This window comes from Saccopteryx leptura, chromosome 13 (assembly GCF_036850995.1).
Source record: "Saccopteryx leptura isolate mSacLep1 chromosome 13, mSacLep1_pri_phased_curated, whole genome shotgun sequence".
Lineage (NCBI taxonomy): Eukaryota > Metazoa > Chordata > Mammalia > Chiroptera > Emballonuridae > Saccopteryx > Saccopteryx leptura.
The window spans coordinates 8,435,656-8,460,452 of record NC_089515.1 but is presented as its reverse complement, the minus strand read 5'-3'; the positions used below and the strand labels follow the sequence as shown (position 1 = coordinate 8,460,452).

The following is a 24,797-nucleotide window of genomic DNA, read 5'->3' as shown; positions in this document are numbered from 1 at the left end:
TATCATTCGGCCCAGTGTAGTCCCAAGGGTCCTTCAGTGTGGGGGAGGGAGGCAGAAGTCAGAACCAGAGAGGGAGGGGGACATGCTACGCTGCTGGCCTGGAGATGGAGGAGGAGGCCACAAGCCAAGGAATGAGAGAGGCCTCTCGGAGCCAGAAACGATTCTCGGCATAAGCCTCAGAAGGAACGGAGCCCCGTGTGGTCCATTTCGTCCTTCTGACTCTAAAACCTAAGATAATAAGATACTCGGTCCATGGCAGTTTGTTTCAGCAGTGATAGGAGATTCGTACATGTCACTTCATGTGTCACCTCTTACCTCTATTCTCTGGGCAGCGCTGTCACCATTATTTCTCGGATAAGAGTTGAGGCTGCAGGCCACTAAGGAACTGGTGGGAAGGTCCACAGATGGTTTGGAGCAGAACTGAGCCATGCCCGGGTCTGACCTCAGCATCGTGTGGCCTTGATCAAGTTTATCACGTTTCAGTCCTCATCCAGGGCTGGGACTAGAATGTGACAAGAGAGGCACTCACCTCAGGCGCAAAATTGGGGGGGGGGGTGCAAAAACAAGGGATCAGGATTATGTTTTAGTGTGATAATTAAAAATAAAAATGTGGAAAAGCAAGGAGGAACAAAATATTATGATGTTAAACAGTCAATCTCAATTTCCACATCTGTGAAAGTAAGGACTATCCCAGCTTCTCGGGATCGTTGTGTAGAAATAAATAGAACGAATGAGACGCCTGGGGAACACCTGCACATCACAGGGTGGCCATTGCTTGGGGGCAGCGCCGCGGGCGGAGGACAGCGCAGGCGCCAGCACCAGGCCGCTGAAGTTCCAGTCCCAGCTCGCCGTTTGCCAGCCGAGCGACCTTGAGCCAGTCACTTAGCAACGCTTTTATCTGAGGCTCGCTACAGACTCAGGGGTGCTGTTTGCCGCCTTCCCAAACTCACTTTAGACTTTGTTTTCTTACAAACAGTGTTTTGTGGGTTTGTTGTTGTTTTTTGCTATGCCTAAAATGTCCTCTCTGTGTTTTATTTTGACCAGGTTGTTTACTTATAGTGAATTTCACCTTCTGAAAACACTGCTTTTGTGGGTCTACTTGCAACTGAACCAACAAAGTCAGACAGTTCCAACGTATGAAACCATGCTGACGTTTTTTAACAGGTAATAGAACGTAACGTCGATCGATGACATGCACATACAGTACACTTATTTTTGCTTATATTATCGGGGGGGGGGGAAGCTGTAGGGATACCATTTTTCATAGCATTGTTCAGAGTGCATAGGCTGCAGTGTTCTTCTGGGGGCCCGAGATCGTGGGAGACCTTTGACCAGCTAGATTTCTCGGAAAAGGTGAATGATACGTAGGTGTTGGGATATTGAGAGAACCTTGTGCTTCTGGGAGCTGGTTCTGTGTCCAGTAAAAGCCATGATGCCAAACGTATTCCTTTTACCCGGGAGAATTACCATGCTACACTGACTTTAAGAACCTCACATGTAAAACGCACCTGAATCAGACCAAGTCATCCTCATTGATACGTCGCTAGATAACCTGTACAATTCTGAACTTTCTGGACAGGTGAAAAAGCATTTGAACCTACGAAGCTCTCGTAGACTTACTCATCCCATTTCTTGTACCTTCTAAATTGATCAGTTCTCAAAGTTGTATCCCTTGACATCTAAGTGAAAAATAACAATGGCAGTGAGCGCCATCTAGTTATGCTTACCAAACGCAGTGATTCTGACAAGCGTCTATTTTGTAACCTCACGTAGCCTGCATGACGCTCAGGGGCTGGTTCTATTGCCCCATTTGCCAGACGATGGAGCTGAGGTAGACGAACGATCTCATCAGCGGTCCTGCGGGTGATAATAAGGGCTGGAGCCTGACCTGTACCCAGACCCGCCGCATCCCAAGATGCATTGCTGCCCACTCCCAGAACAGGGTTCGGGTTCCTCTCGTGTGCCAGTCTAGCTGGTTCAACATTAGCTAGTTCCTCCCCCTGTGGCCTTGCTGTGTGTTCCTTCCCCTCGCTGTGTCCTCTTTGCCTGTGACTGGAGTCCGCGGTGGCAGACTGGGGCCAGGGAGCAGGGTGGGGTGGGCGTGGCAGTGATAGTTTATAGTCCCATTTGGTGTCCTCTGTCACGGCGGTGTGAGCTGTGCTCACGTCAGCCAAGCTGGCTTTGGAGTGTGGTGGCCCTGTAGCCAGGGACAGTCCCCAGGATGTCTGCCTTAGACAGGCAGTAGCTGGTGGCATGGCCTTCATCGTCAGGTTTATGCGTCTGCCCCGACCTCAGCAGGCATGGGACCTCCAAGCGTGATAAGGCGTGTTCAAGGAAGTCAAGAGCCCCCCCCCCCCGTCTCTTTTACACACATGAGTTCAGCAGATGAACACACCTTCCACGTGTTCGTCGGCAGGTGGACCCGTTTAAGCCAACTTGCGTTTGCATTGTCCTGAAACCCTGGAGCTTCTCCTGGAACATCTGTGCACCACGTTAAGTAAAGAGCCCGCCCCCCTTTCTCAGTCTCGTTATTTGGGGAAAGCAGTAGTCAGCGCCAAAATGATATGTACTTCCCTTCGTTTCTATATAATTTGCTTTGAACCCAAATGTTTTCATTCCCTACCCCCACCCCACCCCCCAACACACACGCGCGCGCACTTTTAATAGCCGAGACATCTTCCCTGTGAGTCATGCACACCAGGAAATGTCGGTGTTTGGCTCCGGATTAGGTTGCAGACTGGAAACATCTTAGAACCGGGAGGTAGGAAATGAGCTAGAATGTGGGTGATTCATTGGAACTGTGTCCTTAGTATGAGAGAAACAAGTGGGAATGAGAGAGCTGAGGGCTGTGGCCCCCCCTCCACTGAAGGAGGGGTTTCCTCAGCCTTCCTCCTGGGCTGGGGTCTCAAAGGCTTCTCTCTGTGTCTTTATTTCTCACCATCATTTCTCCTCCGTTGCTCTTGGGTCGGCACTCAGTTCATTCTGACCCAGACCTCCTCCCGCCCCCCTCAGGCCCCCGGTCCTGCCCAGCTGTCCCCGTTGGAAACCATCTGCATGCTTCCGGACCATCTCGCTGTCCCAATTTCAGCATTCCTGGCCATATCCCCTCCCAGGGTCCCCAGTGCTTGCTCTCTCTCTCCTCCCTCCAGCGAGCTTTGTGTCCCCAGGAGAAAAGATGAGACAGCCTGCACCTCAGAGGCTCTACCCCCTGTAGGGGTCCGGGCCCACTTCCAACTCTGAGGACGGCATGGCTCATGTTTACGCTCGTGGGCGGTCTGGCCCCCGTCCCAGCTCAGTCACCTGCTTCAGAACGGTGGGACCTATAAGCTGCACCCTGGTTATGGCCTCCACCTCCCAAACCATGTCCCCAAGTCCCCAAGTGCCCAGGCACTAGCCTAGGGAACAGCATCGCTGCCCCTGCCCAGGCCACCCAGCTGCTCTGCCTCCTCTTCCCAGCCTCTCTGACCAGTCCCTCTGGACCCCTGGTGCGCGTGTGCACATCCTGCCGCCCCAGGTGCGCCAGCAGCAGCTTACAGGAAGCTTGCCCAGCGCCGTGCTGGGCATCTAAGAGCAGATTAAAGGATGGGCTTCCATCATGTAGCTCGTTTCCCGCAGAGAACTGGGTCTGACTGCGCTGTTGTGAAGTTTAGAGAACTCCACATCCCTAGCAATGTCAGGGACAGGGATCACAGACAAACTTCCGTTTGTGTCGACGGATAGTGGCTGCTTGGTGCCCCAGACTAGGGAGGGCGAAGGCTTTCTCTAGGCTCAGTGTGAAGTCACATCTCAGCAGGTTATTGACATCTTCCCTGACGTGGGAGCGGGCGGTGGTGGCATCCAAGCTCCATGTTTGCCATCCCATCCCAAGGATGCCCGCGGCTGACCAGCATCAGTACAGGGCCTTCGCCCTGCTGGCCCGAGGGCTTGGGCTGCAAGAAGGCACCTTAGCTTCCAGTGGTGGAGGAGGGAGCTCCCGGGAAGTCCATCAGCCAGGGTCAGAATTGGGTCATCAGGGGCAGTGAGCTCACAGATGAGTGAAGCAGGAGGGGTCGGCTAGTCTGTGACCACTAACAGGGACATGCCAGGAGAATTTCAACATGGGGCAAAGGAGCAGGTGCCCTGAGAGACAGTACACAGGCTTGGAAATGAGAATCAAGGAAGTTAACGCTTTGGCCCAATTTTTAAAGTTGCATCTGTTGATGGAATAATTTAAATGACAGGGCAATTTATAAGCTATCTCCTAGGGTTGGGGAGCAGCCACCAGAGGGGATATTTTGAGGTCATAACAATACGGGAACTTCCCAGATGGGACTGTAGTGTCATGATGTGGAGGACGGGGGACAAGCTGCACAAAGATTAGGTATCCAGGCACGTGACCCCCGAGGAAGGAGGCGGCGCGGCTGCTCTGGCCCTGGCCAGCCCAGCATCTGACAAGGGTTTAGAGCAGTCACCGCGCAAACTGAATCAGATGCCTCTCTGCTCAGCTGTCTTAGCGGTGTCCACAGGACAAGCTAGGAGTGAACGGGTGGGAACAGCGCCTGCTCCAGTGGGACCAGCAGATAAGTCCAATCCTTTGCTACTCTCCCATCTCCTTTCTTTCTTTCTTTCTTTCTTTCTTTCTTTCTTTCTTTCTTTCTTTCTTTCTTTCTTTCTTTCTTTCTTTCTTTCTTTCTTTCTCTTTCTTTCTTTCCTTCTCTCTCTCTCTCTCTTTCTTTCTTTTGTGTGATAGAGACAGAGAGAGGGACACACAGACAGGAAGGGAGAGAGATGAGAAGCATCAATTCTTCGTTGTAGCTCCTTAATCTCTTTAGTTGTTCATTGATTGCTTTCTCATATATGCCTTGACTGGGGGGCTCCAGCAGAGTGAGTGACCCCTTGCTCAAGCCAGAGACCTTGGTCTCAAGCCAGTGACCATGGGTTCATGACTATGATCCCACGCTCAAGCCAGCAACCCCGAGCCCAAGTTGGTGAGCCCGTGCTCAAGCCGGTGACCTCGGGGTTTTGAACCTGGGTCCTCCGCATCCCAGTCCGATGCTCTATCCACTGCGCCACCACCTCGTTAGGCTCTCCCATTTTCATTATTGATTTTCTCCCATGTTTCCTTCATTCAAATAGGTATTTATTTTTTAAAAAAATAGGTATTTATTGCACATGTACTGTGTGCCAGGGACACAGATGGAACGTTGAAGGGGTGGTTTCCCTCCCCCCCCAGGTGTTCAGGAACATCTTCAAGCTTATTTTTATTGCTGTCCAAGCACATCAGTATAGGAAGGCAGCACACGCACACGCATGCATGCACACGCACACGCACGCACACGCACATGCACGCATGCACATGCCCACGCACACGCATGCATGCCACCCCTTGGCATCCACAGCCTGTTTCCCTGGCAATGGTTATTTTCAAAAAACTAAAAGGCCATCCCGAATTAAATGTAACATTTCCCTGTAGGGAAAACAAACATACAAACAAACATGTCTGCAAAGCTGTTGCCTTCCTCCCTGGGGGTAGAGTCCCCCCACTTCGTTCCACCCAGCGGCCTGAGCCCCCAGGAAAGCTGCAAAAGCTCATCCACTAGAGAAGAGCCACAGGCAGGCAGACTGTTCACTTTTCTAAAGTGCATTTTTAATCAAAGTATAAAATATATACAGAAAATTGCACAGGTCCAAACCAAGAAGCAGTGGGTTCCCACAAAGCGCACTCCCCTGGGTCCACGGTCCCCAGCACACGCCTTGTCTCGGTCACTACGCCTCCCACCCTTCCTTTTACTTTGTGATCGCAGGGGTGAGGGGCAGGTCGTTAACAGACCTGTGAGTCGTGCCTTTAGATGATGCATTAGTCATTAAACGGGGCCCTCTCAGACACACAAAGGGGGGTACCGACCCTGGGCTTACAACCTCACTGGATAGAGGTCGTTGAAAGCAACTAGGGAAGCCAATTTCCACACGATCCCGACTTCTAGATTTCCCTGACCTCTGCAGCCGAGTCTCCTCCTTCCTGTGCCCTGTCCAGATCGGATCCAGCCCTTACGGAGCCGGCCAAGGACTCCTCCAGGAAGCCTTCCAGGATCTCAGTTGCACGCTGAGTGGGTTCCTCCTCTGAGCTGCTCTTAGCAGAGAGAGCATGTGCTGGCCGTGTGGGTGTGCACCAGCCCGGCAACCCAGCACCACACGCCTCCATACACCATGCGAGGGGAATCACGCCGGCACCAGAGCCCGCTGGTATCTCGAGGCAAACACTCTGTGATGCTCAGTGCCAGGATGGGCAGAGGCCATGTGTCTCTGGTGATTAATGAATGGCATTTGCACATGTGGCCACAGAGTCATCATCATGAAACCGGGCACCCTGGTGCGACAGCTCTGATCTCTTTACCAGAATATTTGTTTTAAAATATCCCTATGAGTCATGGCTGTGAGGACCATTAAATTGTTCTCTCTTTGAATCGCCCCACCAGCCCTGGGCAGGGAGGTTGAAGTATTTGGGGACAGCAGGATTTCTCTTCACCGACTCTTGTGTCCCTTGCCTTCCTCACTGCCCCTTTGGCTCTGAACGGCGCGGCCCCAGCCCTTCTCCTGCTTGGCTCTCTGTGAGCTGGACCTCCCTCTTCAAGGTCCCTAAACAGTATCGATTTCTTTTCCGTACTAACTGCACTTCCCGCGGGTGGCTTCTCGGCGTTCTACTTATACTGGGCAGCCCCGGAATGTCTTCCTCAACCACGAGTAGACGTGTGGGAGGGGTTAAAGTGTCTGGATGCTGGAGACCCTTCCAAAGGGTACGTCAGTTACTATCACAGGATTTCTAGACGCCATTCTGCCGTGGGGCAAAGGGCGGGACCATCTTCATCTTCATATTCAGAATGACATCGAACTGGGTCACAATGGACTTGGATGAGCAAACAGGCATGGCAACAGAAGACTGGACCCTATGAGCATGGGGAAATCAGCACGGAATAGCCTGATATGTGTGTGTACACGTGCATGTGCACGTGCATGTGCCTGTGTGTGCACCGGGGCTGGAACGACTGGCGTTCCTAGAAGATACACGTGGGTGAGTGGAGGGGTGGACGGATGGGATGGTAGGACAGATGCCACAGGGGGTGGGGGCAGAGACCAGCGCACTCATCCAGCCAATCATCCACCCCAGTGCGCACTGATGGAGAGCCAGGCACCGTAAGAGGCGCCGAGAATAGGAGTAAACGAAACAGACACAGTCCCCATCTGTGTGGAGTTTGCCATCCAGACAGCAGACAGACACAATGCAGTCAGTAAACAAGTTGTCTGTGAGGAGATGGCAGCCCTGAGCCTGAGCCCCACTCTGCCCTCACCAGCTGGAAGACTTGGGGCGAGAGAGGCTTTCTGCGTGGAGGTTACCACCACCTGCTGATCAGGGTCAATGGAAAGATTCCTCCAACTCAAAGAACGGGCTGAGCACCGCTCTCAGCCCAAGGCACCGAACGGCGGGGACCATCGTCTGGTCCTCTGGTTTCAGAAGGTGCCCAGGTCTCCCACACCGAGTTGCATTTTGTAAAAAGCTATGTTGCTTTTTCATCAGTACCTATTGCCCCAAAATGTAGTTTTTTCATTTCACCTTAAAATTTATTATTTCAATTATTTTCACATAAGGCAATTTTTAACCCTTAAGTACTGTATGTCCCCATGTAGAAGACGCTCCCATGTATAAGATGCACCTTAATTTGAGGGCCCAAAATTTGGAAAAAAAAATATTACATAAAGTTATTGAACTCAAGTTTTATTCATCACAAAATTCATACAACTCAACAAGCGTGAAAAAGCGGAAAATGCAAGTAAAAAAATCTACAACCATTGTATAAAACGCACCCAGTTTCTAGATCCCAAATTTTCTGGAAAAAGGTGCATCTTATACATGGGGGAATACAGTCATTTTAACCCCAATTTTTTTTATTATGATAAAATATACATAACATAAGATTTACCATTTTAACCATTTTTAAGTGGGCAGTTCTGTGGCGTTGAGGACACTCACGCTGCTGTGCAACCATCACCACCATCCTCTCCAGGATTTTTTCATCTTCCTAAGTTGAAACTCTGCACCCTTAAGCCATGACTCTCCGTTCCTACCCCATCCCCAAGCCCTGGCAGCCACCATTCTTTCTGTTCCTATGAATTCGGCTACTCTAGGTACTTCAGATAAGTAGACTTGTGTAGTAGCATTTGTCATTTTGTGTCTGGCTTATTTCACTTTGCATAAGATCCTGAGGGTTCATCCAGGTCGTAGCGTGTGTCAGAATTCCAGGACGTATACACAGTCCCTGACTCACGGTGTCCGACTTCCCTTTTTCTTACTTGACGATGGTGTGACGTGCAACACATTCAATAGAAACCAAACTTTGGATGTTGAATGCTGCTCTCTTCCTGGGGCTCGTGATGCTCCTTCGTGATGCTGGGCGGCGGTGGGTGGTGGTTTTGCCCAACTGTCGGCTCATGGGGGTGTTCTGAGCACGTGTAACGTCGTCTGGGCCAAGCTGTGATGTTCCGTAGGTTAAATGGATTAAGTGCATTTTTGACTTGGGACATTTTCAACTTATGACGGGTTTAATAGGACAGAAGCCCATTATACGTCGAGGAGTATATGTATTTTAACACTAAAATGCGAAGGGCTGGGACTAATGGGACTCTGAGTCTGAGGCTGGACAGAAAAGGTGAATGACTCCCACGGAGGACAGGGCGGAGGAGCGAGAAGCCTATGCTGACAGCTGCGGTAAAATGACAGGTGGTGACTGTCAGAAGAGACCTGCCCCAGGCACTGCCTTTCAGGAGGGATCTGTCCCCAGGGCCTGGAGAGCAGGACCCAGAGCTAACCTGAGTGCCTTGCTCAGCATCAGGAACCTGTGAACTAGGCCCTGGCCGGTTGGCTCAGTGGTAGAGTGTTGGCCTGGCGTGTGGAAGTCCCGGGTTTGATTCCCGGCCAGGGCACACAGGAGAAGCGCCCATCTGCTTCTCCACCCCTCCCCCTCTCCTTCCTCTCTGTCTCTCTCTTCCCCTCCCGCAGCCGAGGCTCCATTGGAGCAAAAGATGGCCCGGGAGCTGGGGATGGCTCCTTGGCCTCTGCCCCAGGCGCTAGGGTGGCTCTGGTTGCGACAGAGAGACGCCCCGGAGGGGCAGAGCATCGCCCCCTGGTGGGCATGCCAGGTGGATCCCGGTCGGGCACATGCTGGAGTCTGTCTGACTGCCTCCCTGTTTCTAGCTTCAGAAAAAAAATAAAAAAATAAAAACTAAAAAGAACCTGTGAACTGGCCCCCTTCAAAGGGGTCACACCCCCGGGCTTGTCAATGAACTTGAGGAGGCAGAGACTTTGGCCTGAAGTTTGTTTCAGAAAAGTCAGTGCTAAACCCAGAGAGGTCTCTGCACAGACAGAGCTCAAGGCCGGGGAGCTGTGTCCCCCACTCAGGGAGGTGGCTAACTCAGCAGGCAGCCTCCTCCCGCCCCGTGTGACATTGGTGAATGCGCTTGTCATTGACTAGCAGCTGTCTCCACAGGCAGACGGCTGACAGGAGCCAGGTCAGAGGACAAACACACTGGGCTGGACTCGGGGGGCCTGGGTGGAGTCCTGGCTCTGTGACAGTCAACCAGGCTGGGCTCTCAGGGCAGGGTGACATTGACGGGTTCAGGGGGTTGGTTGTTCTGAGATTCTAGAAAATCAGCAGCTGAGGCCACCAATTTTATCCTTTGAGATGGCCCAGGGCTTGAGCCATTTAGAGGGTGGCAGTGGTATGAATGCCACCAAGGACAATGCCAGGCACTGAGCAGCTTCTGTCTAGGTCATTTCCCTGGGACGAGAGGACAATGGCGGTAATCCTGGTATTGAGGAGTCACTGGGTACCAGAGACTGTGCCAAACACCTCCTAAGCCCTGTCACTGTATTCCTCCTAACTACTTGGGGAGACACATGTGGCTCAAGTCCCCGCTGGACAGAGGAGCTCAGGGAGGCCCCCGGTCCCATGACTGATGGGCAGCTGGCCCAGAACTGGAACCTGGTCTGTCTAACTCCAAGACCCAAGCTCAGGGACCTTGTTGGGCAATGGATAAGCTGACCTGTGACCTCTCCAGATCAGCCACCATCAATGCCACTCCCTTGTGACCCAAAGGGGTCATAACATCCAATCACCTGACTCAACAAAGCTCTTCCCGAATCCTTTGGGAGAGGTCTGTCCAGAGAGGTTCTGGCTGGTGGTCCGTCGGGTCCCAGTGCCTCTCACAGGATAATCGGGGACCTGGGTTCTGTCCTATGCTCCCAGCATCCTCCCCACACAGCTGCAGAGTTGGTGCTAGAGGCCTCTGAGCAGCAGGGAAATGCTCTCCTCCTGACTGCCTTGTCCTCCTGGATGAAACCATATAACCCTGCAGCCCCGGCAAGCACTCACTGCTCGGGGGCAGCGCCAGGCTGTGGGCACCCTTGTCAGGGTATGGTCTCGCTCCCTAGAGCACTCAGCTAGGCTGGGGGACGGTGCCAGATTGTCCCCTTCTTTCCTCTTTGACACCCTTGCCCAGCCATGAGGCCGCCTAGCTTGTTCCTCCAGTAAATGGTGACAGAGAGGCCGGAGAGGAGGAATATACCCAGGTCGGGGTAAGAGGGCAGATGAGTGTCATTCGTCCAGCTAAGAAACCTGTGTTCTCGGGGCATGGCCCACCCCAGCCCACCTCCACCTGCTCTGAGGAGTGGGGCGCTGGTTCCAGGATCAGTAACTCTTCCCTCCTGTGAGGACCAGGCTCCCTGTGTTCATGCCTGACCCCTGCACCTCCAGGGACAGGCACCCGGTGGATTCTAGTGAACAATCATTGAGTTGTCTCACCTGTTTGCCGCTGCACCCCTCTCTGCTCCACAACCCCTCAGCACTCCTAAATCTCTCCCCGGGACCAGGGGCACAGAGAGCAGTGGGAGAGGCCCAGGGATCCCCAGCTGCTATGAGAACGAAGGGTCCTGGGGGCAGGTTGGCGGGCACCTCCAGCAGGGGCAGGACGTGGGGCCGGTGGTGCGTTGAGTCTGGCCAGGACAGGGCGCAATTGGGACATCACTCTGAGTTCATGGAAAAATAATCTAAAAGTGCCTTGGCCGGTCTCCCGCAGGGTCTGCCCTGAGAGCATGACTTTGTGTTTCCAAAGGGACTCGGAAAGCATGATCCCCGTGCCGCCCCCCATGTGAAAAGCAGCCCTTTTATGAAGCGAGTGGTTTCCCAACCAGAGCAGTGGGTGTATGTCTGTGTGTATGTGTTTCTTGGGGGGCCGGCTGGTCTTCTCGACTCCGCCTAACCTCCCGCCCCGGGTGGAAACTAGTGGAACTCAGCGATAACACCAACTGTCGCGGAAACGCTCGGGAAACTAACTGGCTGCTGGCACCAGTGGTGGCTCCTCCGGCCTCTTCCCTTTCTAATTCTGTCAGACAGCACTTAGGACACGCCTACATCAGCCACTTCTTCGAAGGGCGCCGTGTGTAAAGGGGACGTCAGAAGTCCCGAGTTCCAGTCCTGGCTAAGGTGTTGTTTTCCGTCTGTGAAGTGCAGACAATGATACCAGTCCTCTCTGTTGGTTCCAGGGGAAGCTTGGGAGACTCAGGTGGGAAAACGTATCTTGAAATCCTCTCTATATAAAGTAACCTGTGTTCCCATCAGTCCTTTAATTACTGTTCGCTGGGCACCTACTATGTGCATGGCTCAGCGTCGGACAGAGAGAGGAATAGAACCATTCGTCTCCCATCGCGAGCGGGGTCCGCCTTCACAAAGGTTACCCCAGCAGCTCGCCACATCCACCCGCTCCCTACCCCACCCCCAGAGAGACCAGGCATGCCGACCCCGGCTGGTGAAACCACTCATCTCTCGGGTGTGGCCTTCGCCAGCCCTCGCTCCTTCCAGAAAGGAGCTCTCTGAAGGCCTCTTCTTCCTCTCTGTGCCCCTGCCAAGCTTCCCCAAGAAGTGCTGCTTCCTGGAACGGGACGTGGGACATGGCCTGATGCCGCTCTTCGTCAGCCTGCGTCTGCACAGCATCACCAGAGGTGAGCCTGGCCCGTGAGCGCCTGTCTGTGGGCAGGCTGCTGGGGACCTGCCTGCCTCGCCAGAGGTCTCCAAAGCCGTCAGCTAAGACCTGACATGGTCACCTCTGAGCTGTGTGAGACTTCGGGCAAGTCACTGCCTGCTCTCAGTTTGTCTGTCTGTGAAATGGCCATCAGCAGAGCGTCCATGCAGTGTGATGAGGGACAGAAGGAACTGATGGGTCCTGAAGGCCCACAGCTGCCAAAGACCACATGACTGCCATCTTCCCTGTGCCTTGCCTCCCAGTGTGACAGCCCCTGGAGGAGGCTGGGTTCACAGTTTGGGAGAAAACTCGGGCTGTGCTCCAGATGTGAGGTCCTCCCACCTCTGGCTGCGGGCCCCGCAGAAGAGGCAGCTGGGACACGGAAGGGCAAGGGAAATCCTGCGGAGTGTGTTTGGGCAGCCCAGCGGGCCCCCCAGTGGGATCTTTGTGTCTGAGAGGACATCTGAGAAATGTTTCAAAGCTGTTTCCAGTTACCCAGATAAAATAGCTACCTCTGAAACTGGCCGCGGGTGAGGGGGCCAGGCAGTTTCGTGCATGTTGCTCCTAGACCCTCGGAAGACACAGATTACTGGATCTCAGCCATCCCCCCTCAGGCAGGATCTGGGGGAAGGGGGCTGTGGACGCTTTAGGGACGTGCTCTGTTATGTCCCCTTTGGAGGCTGCACACCTCGTGATTCCCAGGGTTGGGGAAGGGCGGGCCGACCTCTGAACCTCAGGTCCTGACTTCCTCCTTTTTCTCTCTGTCGATGAGGCTTTTGCGAGTCTCTTATGAATAAATCCAGTAAAACGTTCCCTTTGTGTCTCTTCCAAGGCAAGGATCTGGATACATTAAAGCGCATTAATTTCTTCCCTGAGTCCTGGCTGGTCCGGATTATAGCCAACCATTACCAAGCGGTGAGTCCCAGCTCAGCAGGAAAACAGTTATTGAAATCGACTGCCTTTCTGACTTTGCTTTTTCTGGAGATGTGTTTGCATATGAAATCTCGGGGCCTTTGAGGTTGGGATTTCCGGGTCCTCTGCCAGGGGAAGTGAGGAGAGCCGAGCTCTGGCAGGGACAGGGAGCGGGGGAGCAGCCTTGGAGCCCAGGGGCTCAGAGCATCTATCCTGCTGACCTGGGTGGTTAGACGGGATGCAGGGGCACCAGCCGTGCCGCCTTCCGAACCGAGTCCCCAACAGACACAAATGTCACGTGTGCTTATTATTGAAAAATGTCTGAAACACAGAGAAATTGAAAGAAAGCAAATACGTACAAATATAAGGTCTACCGGAAAGTTCTATCGTTTTTGGAATAAAACAAAATACAAATTTTTCTTACTGTCAATAAACTTTATTAAATAATATAATTACATTATTAATAATTTCTTGCCAGCGTGAGGGCAATTTTTATATCCCATTTTTGAGAAATGTTTTATCTTTTGATGCGAAAAATTGAACAGTGCTTGTTTGATATCTTCTTCATTTTTGAATTTTTTGCCCTTCAAAAAATTTTGTAAGGACAAAAACAAGTGATAGTCGGAGGGTGCTAAGTCCGGGCAATATGGTGGATGCGACAGACATGCTTCTGTAGCATTTCTTCCTTGTTGAAATTTATAAAAATTACAGTGGCGTAAATGAACTTTATCAGTAGCCATGGGTACACTATGGCTTCACACATAAGACTAACTAATTAAATTTAGTTAATTTGCTATGTCAGTATGTATACACTAAGTGATAAAAATAGAGAGGCACACATGCGCCAAATAAACATGTGCTAGCCCTGGCCGGTTGGCTCAGCGGTAGAGCGTTGGCCTAGCGTGCGGAGGACCCGGGTTCGATTCCCAGCCAGGGCACATAGGAGAAGCGCCCCTTTGCTTCTTCACCTCTCCGCCGCGCCTTCCTCTCTGTCTCTCTCTTCCCCTCCCGCAGCCAAGGCTCCATTGGAGCAAAGATGGCCCGGGCGCTGGGGATGGCTCTGTGGCCTCTGCCTCAGGCGCTAGAGTGGCTCTGGTCGCAACATGGCGACGCCCAGGATGGGCAGAGCATCGCCCCCTGGTGGGCGGAGCGTCGCCCCTGGTGGGTGTGCTGGGTGGATCCCGGTCGGGCGCATGCGGGAGTCTGTTTGACTGTCTCTCCCCGTTTCCAGCTTCAGGAAAAAAAAAACAAAAAAAACAAAAATAAAAAATAAAAAAAACATGTGCTTACGTGTCAAAACTTGTTGTGATAGAAAGCACAGAACTTTCTGGTAGACCTTATATATCCATCCCCTCAGAGCATCACCCACAGACCACCATCGCTAGCATCTTATTACATCTTTTTTTTAAAATACACTATGAATTCGGCTCACTAACACCACCACGTTCAATGGCTGCAAACTCTTCCTCCGAGAGGATGTTCTAACCAATGCCACTTCTCAATTCCTTTATCGTAGAAAATGTTTGGTGTTTCTAATTACTAGTTAGCTTTTATACATGGCTGTGTGGTGAACGTATTTGCACATAACGGTTTATTTTTCGGTACCTGGAGTTATTTTCTTGTAGGAGATTCTCAAGAGTGGAAAATACTGGCCCCAAAAGGAACGTGCATTTTTGTTCCTGATTCGTATGAACAAATCTGGGGCCAAATTACTCTCCTCCCCATGGTAATAAGTGAGTGTGCCTCTCTTTTTCTGTGTTCAGCAATGTAGGGCTTGTTTCGTCCAGGTCCCTTCTGTTAATTGAGACGTGAACAATAGCATCTCGTTTTTTAACATGCCTTTCCTTTCTTACTGGGTAATATGAATATTTTTCCATGTGGCACTTCCCCCTTTGTGAATTGTCTGTGCAAACGGTTGGACTTCTTATGTATTTCCAAAGCCTGCATTTTCAGGGATAAAATAGAGCAGTGTTTGAGTTCTGAAGATGTATGAGTCACTAGTTAAAATTCAGTGCTGCCCAACAAATACCTATTGTGATGTGCAAACCACAGAGCTCAGTGCCCCCTGCCCAGGAGACGAGGACTCCATGGAACTACTCTTCTCTGACCACTCTTCTGCTGTAAAATCACACAGAACTGCGCCCGGACAGAGCAGGGGTGGGGAGGGGCCCCAGAGAGAGAGGACAGTCAGGGCGGGCAGCTCAGGAAGTCCCCCACTGCCCTCTTCACGTCCTTCTGACCCCGCCCACCTCCTTCCTTGTATACCCCCTGCTGCTACTGCCATCCCCCTGAAATTGACTTCCGCCTGCCCTCGCCTGCAAAAGTGGAGCTGGCCACGTGGGCTGTCTTTGCCCTGGACCTTAGGACTGTGATCATTCGCTGCCCCAAGATCAGGCTAGCTTATATACACATTTCCTTTCCCCCATGAGACTCCTCGGGCACTTTGTCCTTGTCTTTGCGCTCTCTGAGAGCAGGGAGCGTGGTACCTGGCACCCAGGAGGTTTCCGGTAAACGCGGTGGTACGGACCGGACCGGCTGAAGGGCTCAATGTCGGGTGTGGAGACAGACGCTCCTGGGCACAGTGGGGTTGGGAGGGTCCACGGACTGACGTGAAGGTGCTGTCAGGCGCTCGGGCCGCCGGTAAGCTGTGTGCATCTCCTTTTCAGCTGGAGAACGGGGGCGACATGGCTCACATGAACGATTTCAGCACCCAGGCGGTGAGGTTCGGGCTGCTCTTCCACAAGGTACTGACGGCGGGGCCGACCGAACACGGAGGACCATCTCCTCCTGCGCTAGGTTAAGGACCTTTGTAGGATCTTCTTACCTCCGGTAGGAAGGCCAGGGGAGAAGAGGGAGTGAGGGCACCGCTCTGTACACTCACCACCCCCTAGGAGATAAAATTCTCAAGACAAGGGCCTGAAACAGGCCGTTCCGTAACCTGATGTATGCGTCCAAAGTTTCCCCACGAGGGTGACCCGTCGTTCCGGTTTTCAGGGACGGAGGAGTTTCCCTGGGGTGCGAATTTCTGCTGTAAAATCGCACAGAACTGGGAAGGCTGGCGTGAGTGAGTCATCTCCTCCTGCACACAGAGAGATGCCAGCTGCTCCCCGCGGGGAAGCACTCCAGCCGGGGTTTAAGGCTACAAGGGTAAACCTATTCTGAGCAGCTGTTTCGAGGGTCCCTGGAATCAAAGTAACAGTGGGTCTGGGAGCTCGGCTCAAGGCCTCTGGGTGCTGGGTCACCCAGGGGCATCGGGGCTGCAGACTGCACCCCGGATTCCCTCCGATAGGTACGAGTCTGCAGGAAACTGCCTCTCTCCAACTTCTTTAAAGCGACCCCAGTAGTGACCTCAAGAGAACTCGTGTCAGGGACGTGGGATCCTGAATCGATCATCAGAGACTCTGCTCTGGGTCAGGCTGGATGGGCTGGGTCCACCCCCTGCCCGTCTGGCCAGACTGTAGACTACCCGTGGCCAGGGCATTTTGCAACACCATGAGTACGGAGTGTCCCTTAGGCCCATGAAGTTGGAGCAAAATGCTTTGTTTCCAAGGTCTGAAGACCACAGGTCATCGAAGACCATGTCCAACTCATTCTTGTCCCCGCTATAAAGGACATGTAGAGCAGATGAGATCGTCACTGAGTGCTATCCTGTAGGATCTGCAAAGTCACTTCCTATGCTTCCTGCGTTAAAATTGCTATTGTGCTTAAAATCAGTTGTCCCATTGGTCCCTTTTGTGGTGGTAGCTAGAATTTGTTGCACTATGGCCTCTTGCCCTTGAATGCGGAAGACTTTTCCCCCCGTCCCTTTGTTGCTTCCTTCCCGATTTAGGAATATACAACTCATTCCAGAATGATCGCTATGTATGGATTCTTCTTTGAGATGAAGGGAGTCAAGAACGACACGGCCGACTACAGTTTTTACCTGCAGGTAAGGAGGTCCGAGTGCAGGCAAGGTGTGACTCTGAGACAGGCGTTTGGGCTCAGAGTCAGTCCATGCTAAGTGAAGAGTGACTGATTCTTCATTATTTAGTAACTAATATGGAAAGCGCGGTAAGCCTGGTGCTAATCACCGTCACAGACCTGATGCCATTTAATTTTTGCAACCATCCTGGGATTTTGCGATGGTTAGACCATTGAAGAAAGGACAGTCTCAAGATTGAGTATCTTCATGTTCACAAGAGGCGAAGCTGGAGGTAGATTCTAGACTCGGACGCCACCTTGGGGGCTCAATTCATCTTCAGTTCTGCCCTGACGGGGGATGCGGTACAGACGGTCCATCTGCCGTGGGGTAACGGGAAGTGTCTGCAGGGGGAAGGGAACGGTCAGGCTTAGACTGGCAAAGCAGGGCAGTGGACAGGACACCAGAGAAGTCAGGAGGGTGACTGGCTTCTCCTGAATGCTCCGGCCGGACTTTCAGGAGAGGCAGGCCAGGGCTGTGTTTGAGAGCAGAGAATCTGAGGTCAAACGCCGGGTGAGCCCATCTGACCTTGTCAAGCCTGTGACCTCTCCTCTGTTCATTCACAACCTGTCTCACCAGGCTGTCGCAGTAGTAATGTATTAATCTGTGCAAAGGGCTCAGAACAGGGCCTGGCACAAAAAGCACTCTAGGATGATGATGACAATGACCAGGAGAGCTGTGATGTGGGGCCACTATGTTCCACTCAGGACTTGCCTTATACGTCTTGAAGACCCCGGGTCCTTGAGAAAGCGAATCTTAAACCTTTTCCTATCACCACCAATCCCAGTAGCTGGGACGGAGGGCACGTGTGTTCCTATCACGAATGGATAATGGACAAAGGCACGAACAAAGAGGCCCGAATTTCAGTCCTGGCTTCACTGCTACCTTGTTACGTGCCCTTGGGCAAGTCACGCCTTCCTCCTTGGCTCTGTGGTTGGTCTTCAGGGACTCGGGCAACTCCCTCCACAATGGATTTCACTGAATGGAAGAGATGAATTATGTCACAATACCAGTCAAAATGCTCTCCTGAATACAATGTTGGTTTTTTTAATTCTGGCCAAGTTCCACGAAGACCTTCCAATTCAATAAGCTTGACGTAGTGACGTTTCCCTGCGTTGGCCAAACCCCGGTTCATTTGGCCAGTACTTTGCGCATGGTCAGGGCTCCGATGCCGGCTGAGTCGGCATGGCGGCACTCAGAAAATGCCCTCCTGCGCCCTGCACACGTTCTGCAGGTGGGCCAGCGTGCCAGGAGCCCGGTGTCGCTGACTCTGGGTCATCCCGTGTCAGTTCCACCTAAGGCGATCACCCTCCTTGCAGAGATTAAGGCCCACGGACGTGGGATTCCCCTCCTCGGTGTGTGAGCACGGCCTCGTCAGCCTGCGAACAGAACGCTTGGTCAAGTATGAGATCAGAGCCCAGGTCCTGGTGGACGGCCGATGGCAGGAGTTCCGGACGAGACTGGTCGTGCAGAAGTTTCGGTTCACTGGGCTGTCCTGCAAAAGTGAGGTGAGTGTTTCTCTTTTCTCTCTTATTTCGTGTTTCCTCTTTCTCTCCTGTACCCCTTTTTTGGGGGGATCACTGGCTTCTCATCGCCAGGGACCTAGAGAAAAAGCTTGCTCAGTTTCTTAAGGATTATCACACCCCAAATAACTCTAAGGAACAGTCTCCTAGCATAGAAAGTTGGGGATACACAAAAATGTAACCCAGATCACCCTGTCTGATGTGGGTCCCACCCGATCCCCTGTATAGATGTCAAAGGGTGTTTTTCTGGAGGAGGGGAGGTTTTGTGGGGTGTCTTCGCTGCTGCTGCCTCCACTCTTGGCCGGACAGCACCTGTCACTTCTGCTGAAATCCAGGGCCCCGTGCACCTGCGTCCATGGGCCGTGTCCGCACCCAGGCAGATTCGGTACCTGGCCTGGCTCCTGCGGGCTGCGGCCCAGAAATTGCCAAGAGTTTGTCTGTAGTTCTAGAAGGAGCTCCGGGTTATGAATTCTGGGAGGTGGGGGCCTCCCTGCTGCCCGGTGGGGAGTAGGACTTGGTCTCCAACCACGGAGTCATTCCCAGTCCAGGCTGCTCCGCAGAATCACTGGCCCTTTGCAAGGTCCCCAGGTCGGCACGCTACCCAGCTGAGACCAGGGATTTCACGGTGGGGCCCAGGTATCAGTGTCTTTGCAGGCTGCCCAAGTTCTTCTCTGTGATGTCGGAAATCAGAAGAGCAATTTCCTTTGTGAAGGCAGGAGCGGGGAGGGCCGGGACGCGGGCCGGGAATTTTGGAAGGGGAGTTCTGAGGGACTGAAATGCTCTGCGTCAGGGTGACCAGGGTGGGGGCTGCATAGGAGTGCTTCCTTGTGAAAATTCATCAGGTGTTCCCCGTAAGATCTGTGCACGTTATTGTATGTAAGCTATACTTGATGTTTTTTAAAGATTTTATTTTTATTCATTTTAGAAAGGGGGGAGAGAGAGAGAAGAAAAGAGGGGGAGAGGATGGGAGGAGCAGGAAGCATCAACTCCCATATGTGCCTTGACCAGGCAAGCCTGAGGTTTCAAACCGGCAACTTCAGCATTCTAGTTTGATACTTTATCCACTGCACCACCACAGGTCAGGCAGGTATACTTAATTTTTAAAAATTATTTTAATTAGCCTGACCAGGCGGTGGCACAGTGGATAGAGCGTCAGACTGGGATGCAGAGGACCCAGGTTTGAGACCCGAAGGTCGCCAGCTTGAGTGCAGGCTCATCTGGTTTGAGCAAAGCTCACCAGCTTGAACCCAAGGTCGCTGGCTTGAGCAAGGGGTTACTTGGTCTGCTGAAGGCCCACGGTCAAGGCACATATGAGAAAGCAATCAATGAACAACTAAGGTGTCGCAATGAAAAACTGATGATTGATGCTTCTCATCTCTCTCTCCGTTCCTGTCTGTCTGTCCCTCTCTGTGTCTCTGTAAAAAAAAAAAAAAAAAAAAAAAAAAAATTATTTTAATCATATCACTTATTTCAGAGGGTTGGTGCTCATCTTTTTTCCCCTTTTTATTGAATGTATTGGGGTGCCACTGGTTAACCAAATGATCCAGGTTTCCGGGGCACAATTCCACAACACATCTCTGCATGCTGTACCGTGTGTTCGCCACCCCAGAAAGTCCACTAGGCGGTTCCGATGTGCAGCCCGAGCTGAGAACGAACGCCCTGCCTGGGCGTGAGGCCTCCTCTTCCCCTCAGGGGGCACCTGTGTGGATCCTAAAAGCCCCCTGTGCTGTGTTCTGTTTCTTTGTTTAGGTCCTGAAAATCAAAACCGTGGGCATCCCGATCTATGTCAGCTTTTCATTCATCTTCCCAGCATCTTGACAATTTCCTGAAGGCTCCTACTTTATTTTTCTTCTGTCGCTGGTCTGTATACAAGAAAATAAAGTGACGTTAGAGAGGCCGCTGCAGTGTTCCGCTGTTTCCTAGCTAGTGACGGTCTCCACAGCACGTTCGTTCTGCTTGTTGTCGTAGTCCGTTCGGGACAGAGCTACTGCGACTTATACACAATAGAAATGTATCTATCGCCTACGGTCCTGGAGTCTGGAAGTCCAAGATGGAGACGCTGGCCGATGTGGTGTGGTGTCCCGGTTCATGGCCGGCCGGCCGACCTCTCGCCATGTCCCTGCCCGGTGGAAGGGGCAGGGGAGCTTGCTGGGGCCTCTTTTATGAAGGTGCTCATCCCACTGGGGAGGACTCCGCTCTCGTGATCCAAACACCTCCCAGAGGCCCACCTCCTAATACCATCCCTTCTGAGGGGTAGGTTTCAACATAGGACACGTTTTGATCATAGCGACCGCATTTGTATCGTTTGAGGGTGGAAAGCGCCGGAACGGAGTCCATGGGCCGTCACTGACCCCGAAGACCCTGGAACCCGGCCCTGACTTCACATTCTTGGGGCCCTTGGATGGGGGCCCCGGGAGTAACCAAACCCTCCCACTGCGGTGGGGGGAGAGGCCCACAAGCCTGGCGATGGTCCCTGCCGTTGGGCTCAGCCGGGACAAGAGGTAGGAAGGGAAAGAGGCGGTGGTAAGGTTCAGAGTGACTTACCTTGCTGACCAGTCCACCGTTTTAAACGGAACCCTGTGGTTTGGAAAAAGTAAGAGAGTCTTTTTTCCCCCACTTTACGGATTCGTTTTTCATTTCGGTGAAACAAAGTGCTACAGTTCAGTGGCTTAGAGCAACACATTTACTATTACATAATTGTTGTGGGTCAGGAGTCCAGGCAGTGTCGCTGGGTCCCCTGCTCACGGTCTCACGAGCCCACAGTCTAGTGGCGGCCGGGCTGTGCTCTCATCTGAAAATGCGACAGGGAGAACCCACACTCAGGCTGACGAGATTGTTGGCAGACGCCCTCCCTTGCAGCTGTATGACTGGGGGCCTGCGGACAGCCTATGGGGAGAAGCCACCAGGTCCTCAAGGCCCCCTGCGGTTCCCGGCCACATGGCTCCCTCTGGAGACATTTCCAAGCATGGCTGTTTATCCTTCAGGCCAGCAGGAGAGTCTCTCACTCTTCATCTGCTAAGAAGAGTCTTGTATTACATAAGGTAATCATGGGGGTGACATCCCATCACCTTGGCCGTAGTCTCTGGGCTGAAGTCAGTCACGTGTTCCACCCACACCCAAGGGTAGAGGTTCATACAAGGGTCACCTTATGGTGTGTCCACCACAGAGTGTTATCCGGTGTCACTGGAGAAGCGATGGAGCATCAGCCCTTCTAGCAGAGGACCGATGTCCTGTGCAGGGCGACCCGGGAGGGAGAGAGGCCGGTGGAAGGTTACACAGTGGAGGAATTGGAGCAAAGGAGCAGGGTGTTGGGTCTGTTCTCAGGTGCATCCTCACCCTGCTCCTGCAAGCCTCAACATCTTGCTTCTGGCCAGGTCCAGCCAGTGGGGAGAGGTGACAGGTGCCGGGAGCACAGGGGGCCTGGAGGAACAGGGAGTCCCCCCGTCTGGGCCATGGGGGGCATTTCCCAGCACCAACTGTGCCCCCTCTGTGGCTGTAGCTCGCTCTGCCGCCCCGGCTCCCACCGGCAGTGCCCGTCACCTTCCAGCGCCCATCAGGTTGTAACGCCAGCTCCTTCCCCTGTCCCTCCAGCTCTGGGGGGAAGACTCCCTGCTACTGCCACCTGGGTGGCCCCTCTCCCCTGTTGGTCTTCTTGGCTTTCCTTTATCTGTGTCATCATTTCTCTGTGTTATTCTGTTTAAAACCCCTGGGGTCGTTCCTGCTTTCCAGAGTAGCCCCTGATACAAAGGGTTTGGATGAGCTGGCAAGGTGGCCCGATGGTGTTAACTGTTGGAAAACATGGCCTCAGTCATTCCTCCCACCCCCGCAGGGCCAGGTTTAGGGAGACGCAAGTGAGGCTCTCCCCTTGGGTCAAAATACTCAGGAATCCGGCCCTGGCCAGTTGGCTCAGTGGTAGAGCATCGGCCTGGCGTGCGGGGGACCCGGGTTCGATTCCCAGCCAGGGCACATAGGAGAAGCGCCCATTTGCTTCTCCACCCCCCCTCCTTCCTCTCTGTCTCTCTCTTCCCCTCCTGCAGCCAAGGCTCCATTGGAGCAAGGATGGCCCGGGCACTGGGGATGGCTCCTTGGCCTCTGCCCCAGGCGCTAGAGTAGCTCTGGTCACCGCACCAGAGCGACACCCCGGAGGGGCAGAGCATCGCCCCCTGGTGGGCAGAGAGTCACCCCTGGTGGGCATGCCAGGTGGATCCCGGTCGGGCGCATGCGGGAGTCTGTCTGACTGTCTCTCCCTGTTTCCAGCTTCAGAAAAGTACAAAAAAAAAAAAAAAAATACTCAGGAATCCAGATATGGGGCATTTCAATGCAATATTTTAAAAAATCAAAATCAGTACAAAAAAAAAATCTATGATGTAGCTCAGTGAATTACCATAAGGCGAACATACCCATATAACTAGCACCCAGATTTAAAACAAAGCACGAACAGCACCCACGACGCCTCACCTCGCCGCCCCCACTGCCAGCCCCTACCTCTCAAAGGTACACACTATCCCAATGTCCATCACGGCTAATTAGGGCGTTCAGTGCAAGCGTTTAATAAGCAGAGCCCCACGGCGTGCCCTGGCCTGCGCCTGCACCCTTTATTCAACTTCCTGTTTCAGAGAGCCCTCCACGGGAGCTGAAGTTTATTTTCAAGTAAGTAGGACAGTTTCTTTTTTTTTTTTAAATGAAATGTTAACCTCTGTAAAATAATAAAGGCTTGTCAAACTAAAAAACGAGGGAAAGCAAAGAAGAAAATAAAACTAGCTGGGACCCCCATTCCTCGGCAGTTTGGCAGGTGACCTTCTGGAATCATTTTTAAATGGGATCATGCGGTGCGTCCTTCCTTAGAACCTGACTTTTGTTTCCTTTTCACAAGAGTTCAACAGGCTGTTTTCTTTAACAGAGCAGCATGGTGTTTAGGAGAGGAGGCGTTGATGTATTTGCCTCACCTTCAAACTGGAAAACTGTTTAAAGTCAGAAAAGTCACTGTCGCTGGCCCTCTGTGAACGCTGCTTCCTTGTCCAGGAGAAGGGCGTAAACCAGCCTCCCCGCCTCCCCCTGGCTGTGAGCACCGCAGGCCCCACTGCAGGGGACGGCCCCTCGGGGCCCTGTGCCTACGCAGACGGGGGCTGCCCGTTGCTGGCTCTAGAGAGAGGCCAGCCTCCCAGCCTGTGTGATGGCAGGGAAGATAAGAACTAAAACCTTCTGGAAGACAAGCCTGCCGATGCCCGAGAGCGCCCAGGCCCTTCGGAAGCTTTGCTGACACCTGCACGATCGCCCACTTTCCAAGCGGGACCACTGGCCTCGCTGAGCTACCTGGAACACGCTCCCAGAGTTGCAAGCATGGGAGAAACTCGCAAAGCAGCAGCAACACAAATGTCTCCCGAAGGGGAACAGCAAAACTTTGAGGGGTCCCACAGCCCCCAAGCTGGAGTATAGGGAGGAAGGCCGCCCAGAAAGGACGGGGTAAGGACCCGAGGACTGGACTGCATTCTCTGTTTCCTCACCAGCCCTGGGAAGGCACACGAGGCGGGGGACTTGGGGTGTCAGGGAGAGGGGCGTTGGACATCACTCCCACCTCCTCCTCGTATGGGGCGGGAAGCTAGGACCCGGCAAACTGGAGTGACGATTCTGTTTGGAAGATGCTCACTAAGCACCTCTGAGCCATTAGGCACAGGACCTCTCACTGAATTCCTCCGTCCCCCATGAGGACGGGTAGTATCTGTGTCTGCTGAGCGGGGATGCTGCTCCCCAGAGAGTAAGACCCTTAGGAGTCCAAGGTGCCTCCAAGTGGCAGAGCTGGGGCCAATGTTTTGGGGTGCTTAATTCAAGTATGTGTTGAATACCTACTATACACTCGACAGAACTGTGCGCTGAGCATCAGCGGTACGCTGGGCTGTGCTAGATGGCCTGTGACGCGTGAAATCGCATCTGATTCCGACGGGGACACTGGGACACGGTGAGAGTTATCTCACTAAGGATGTGCACATACATGGGCCGTGGAGGATGGGCAGTGTCCTTGCAGGTGGACAGCGGTGCACAGGTGATGTTCAAACTGCTGAGAGAGGGCTCATCTCTAGCCCCAGGCTCTGGGACTAGGCTCACCAAAATCACGAGGGAGCTGGTGCAAAGCAGAGCCTGGGGCCCCAACTTCAAGAGGCTGATGTGCCGTCTGGGACACACCAGGAATCGGAGGCAGGCAGTCTGCGGTCACACCCAGAAGGTACTCCAGTCTGAAAATGTCAGTTCCACAAAAGGATTCCCCTTCTCCACTGCACACACAGAACTGTCTTCCCTACCTGGTGCAAAAATAATTTTTAAAAATCCAGTAACAAAACCTGTGACTCTATCTCACCACT

At 52.9% G+C, this 24,797-nt stretch overlaps 1 protein-coding gene across 1 annotated transcript in view; it reads left to right on the top strand.

Annotated features, from left to right (window-relative positions):
• BTBD16 (BTB domain containing 16) overlaps positions 1-20,276 on the top strand; it is a 43,556-nt gene extending 23,280 nt beyond the window's left edge. Inside the window, exons 10-16 of the mRNA XM_066355599.1 lie at positions 1,045-1,164; positions 11,937-12,028; positions 12,881-12,963; positions 15,627-15,704; positions 16,790-16,888; positions 18,238-18,426; positions 20,191-20,276. Coding sequence (XP_066211696.1) covers positions 1,045-1,164; positions 11,937-12,028; positions 12,881-12,963; positions 15,627-15,704; positions 16,790-16,888; positions 18,238-18,426; positions 20,191-20,259 — 730 coding nt within the window. The 3' untranslated portion in view covers positions 20,260-20,276. The remainder of the gene's footprint in view (positions 1-1,044; positions 1,165-11,936; positions 12,029-12,880; positions 12,964-15,626; positions 15,705-16,789; positions 16,889-18,237; positions 18,427-20,190) is intronic.
• The last annotated feature ends 4,521 nt before the right edge of the window (positions 20,277-24,797 follow it).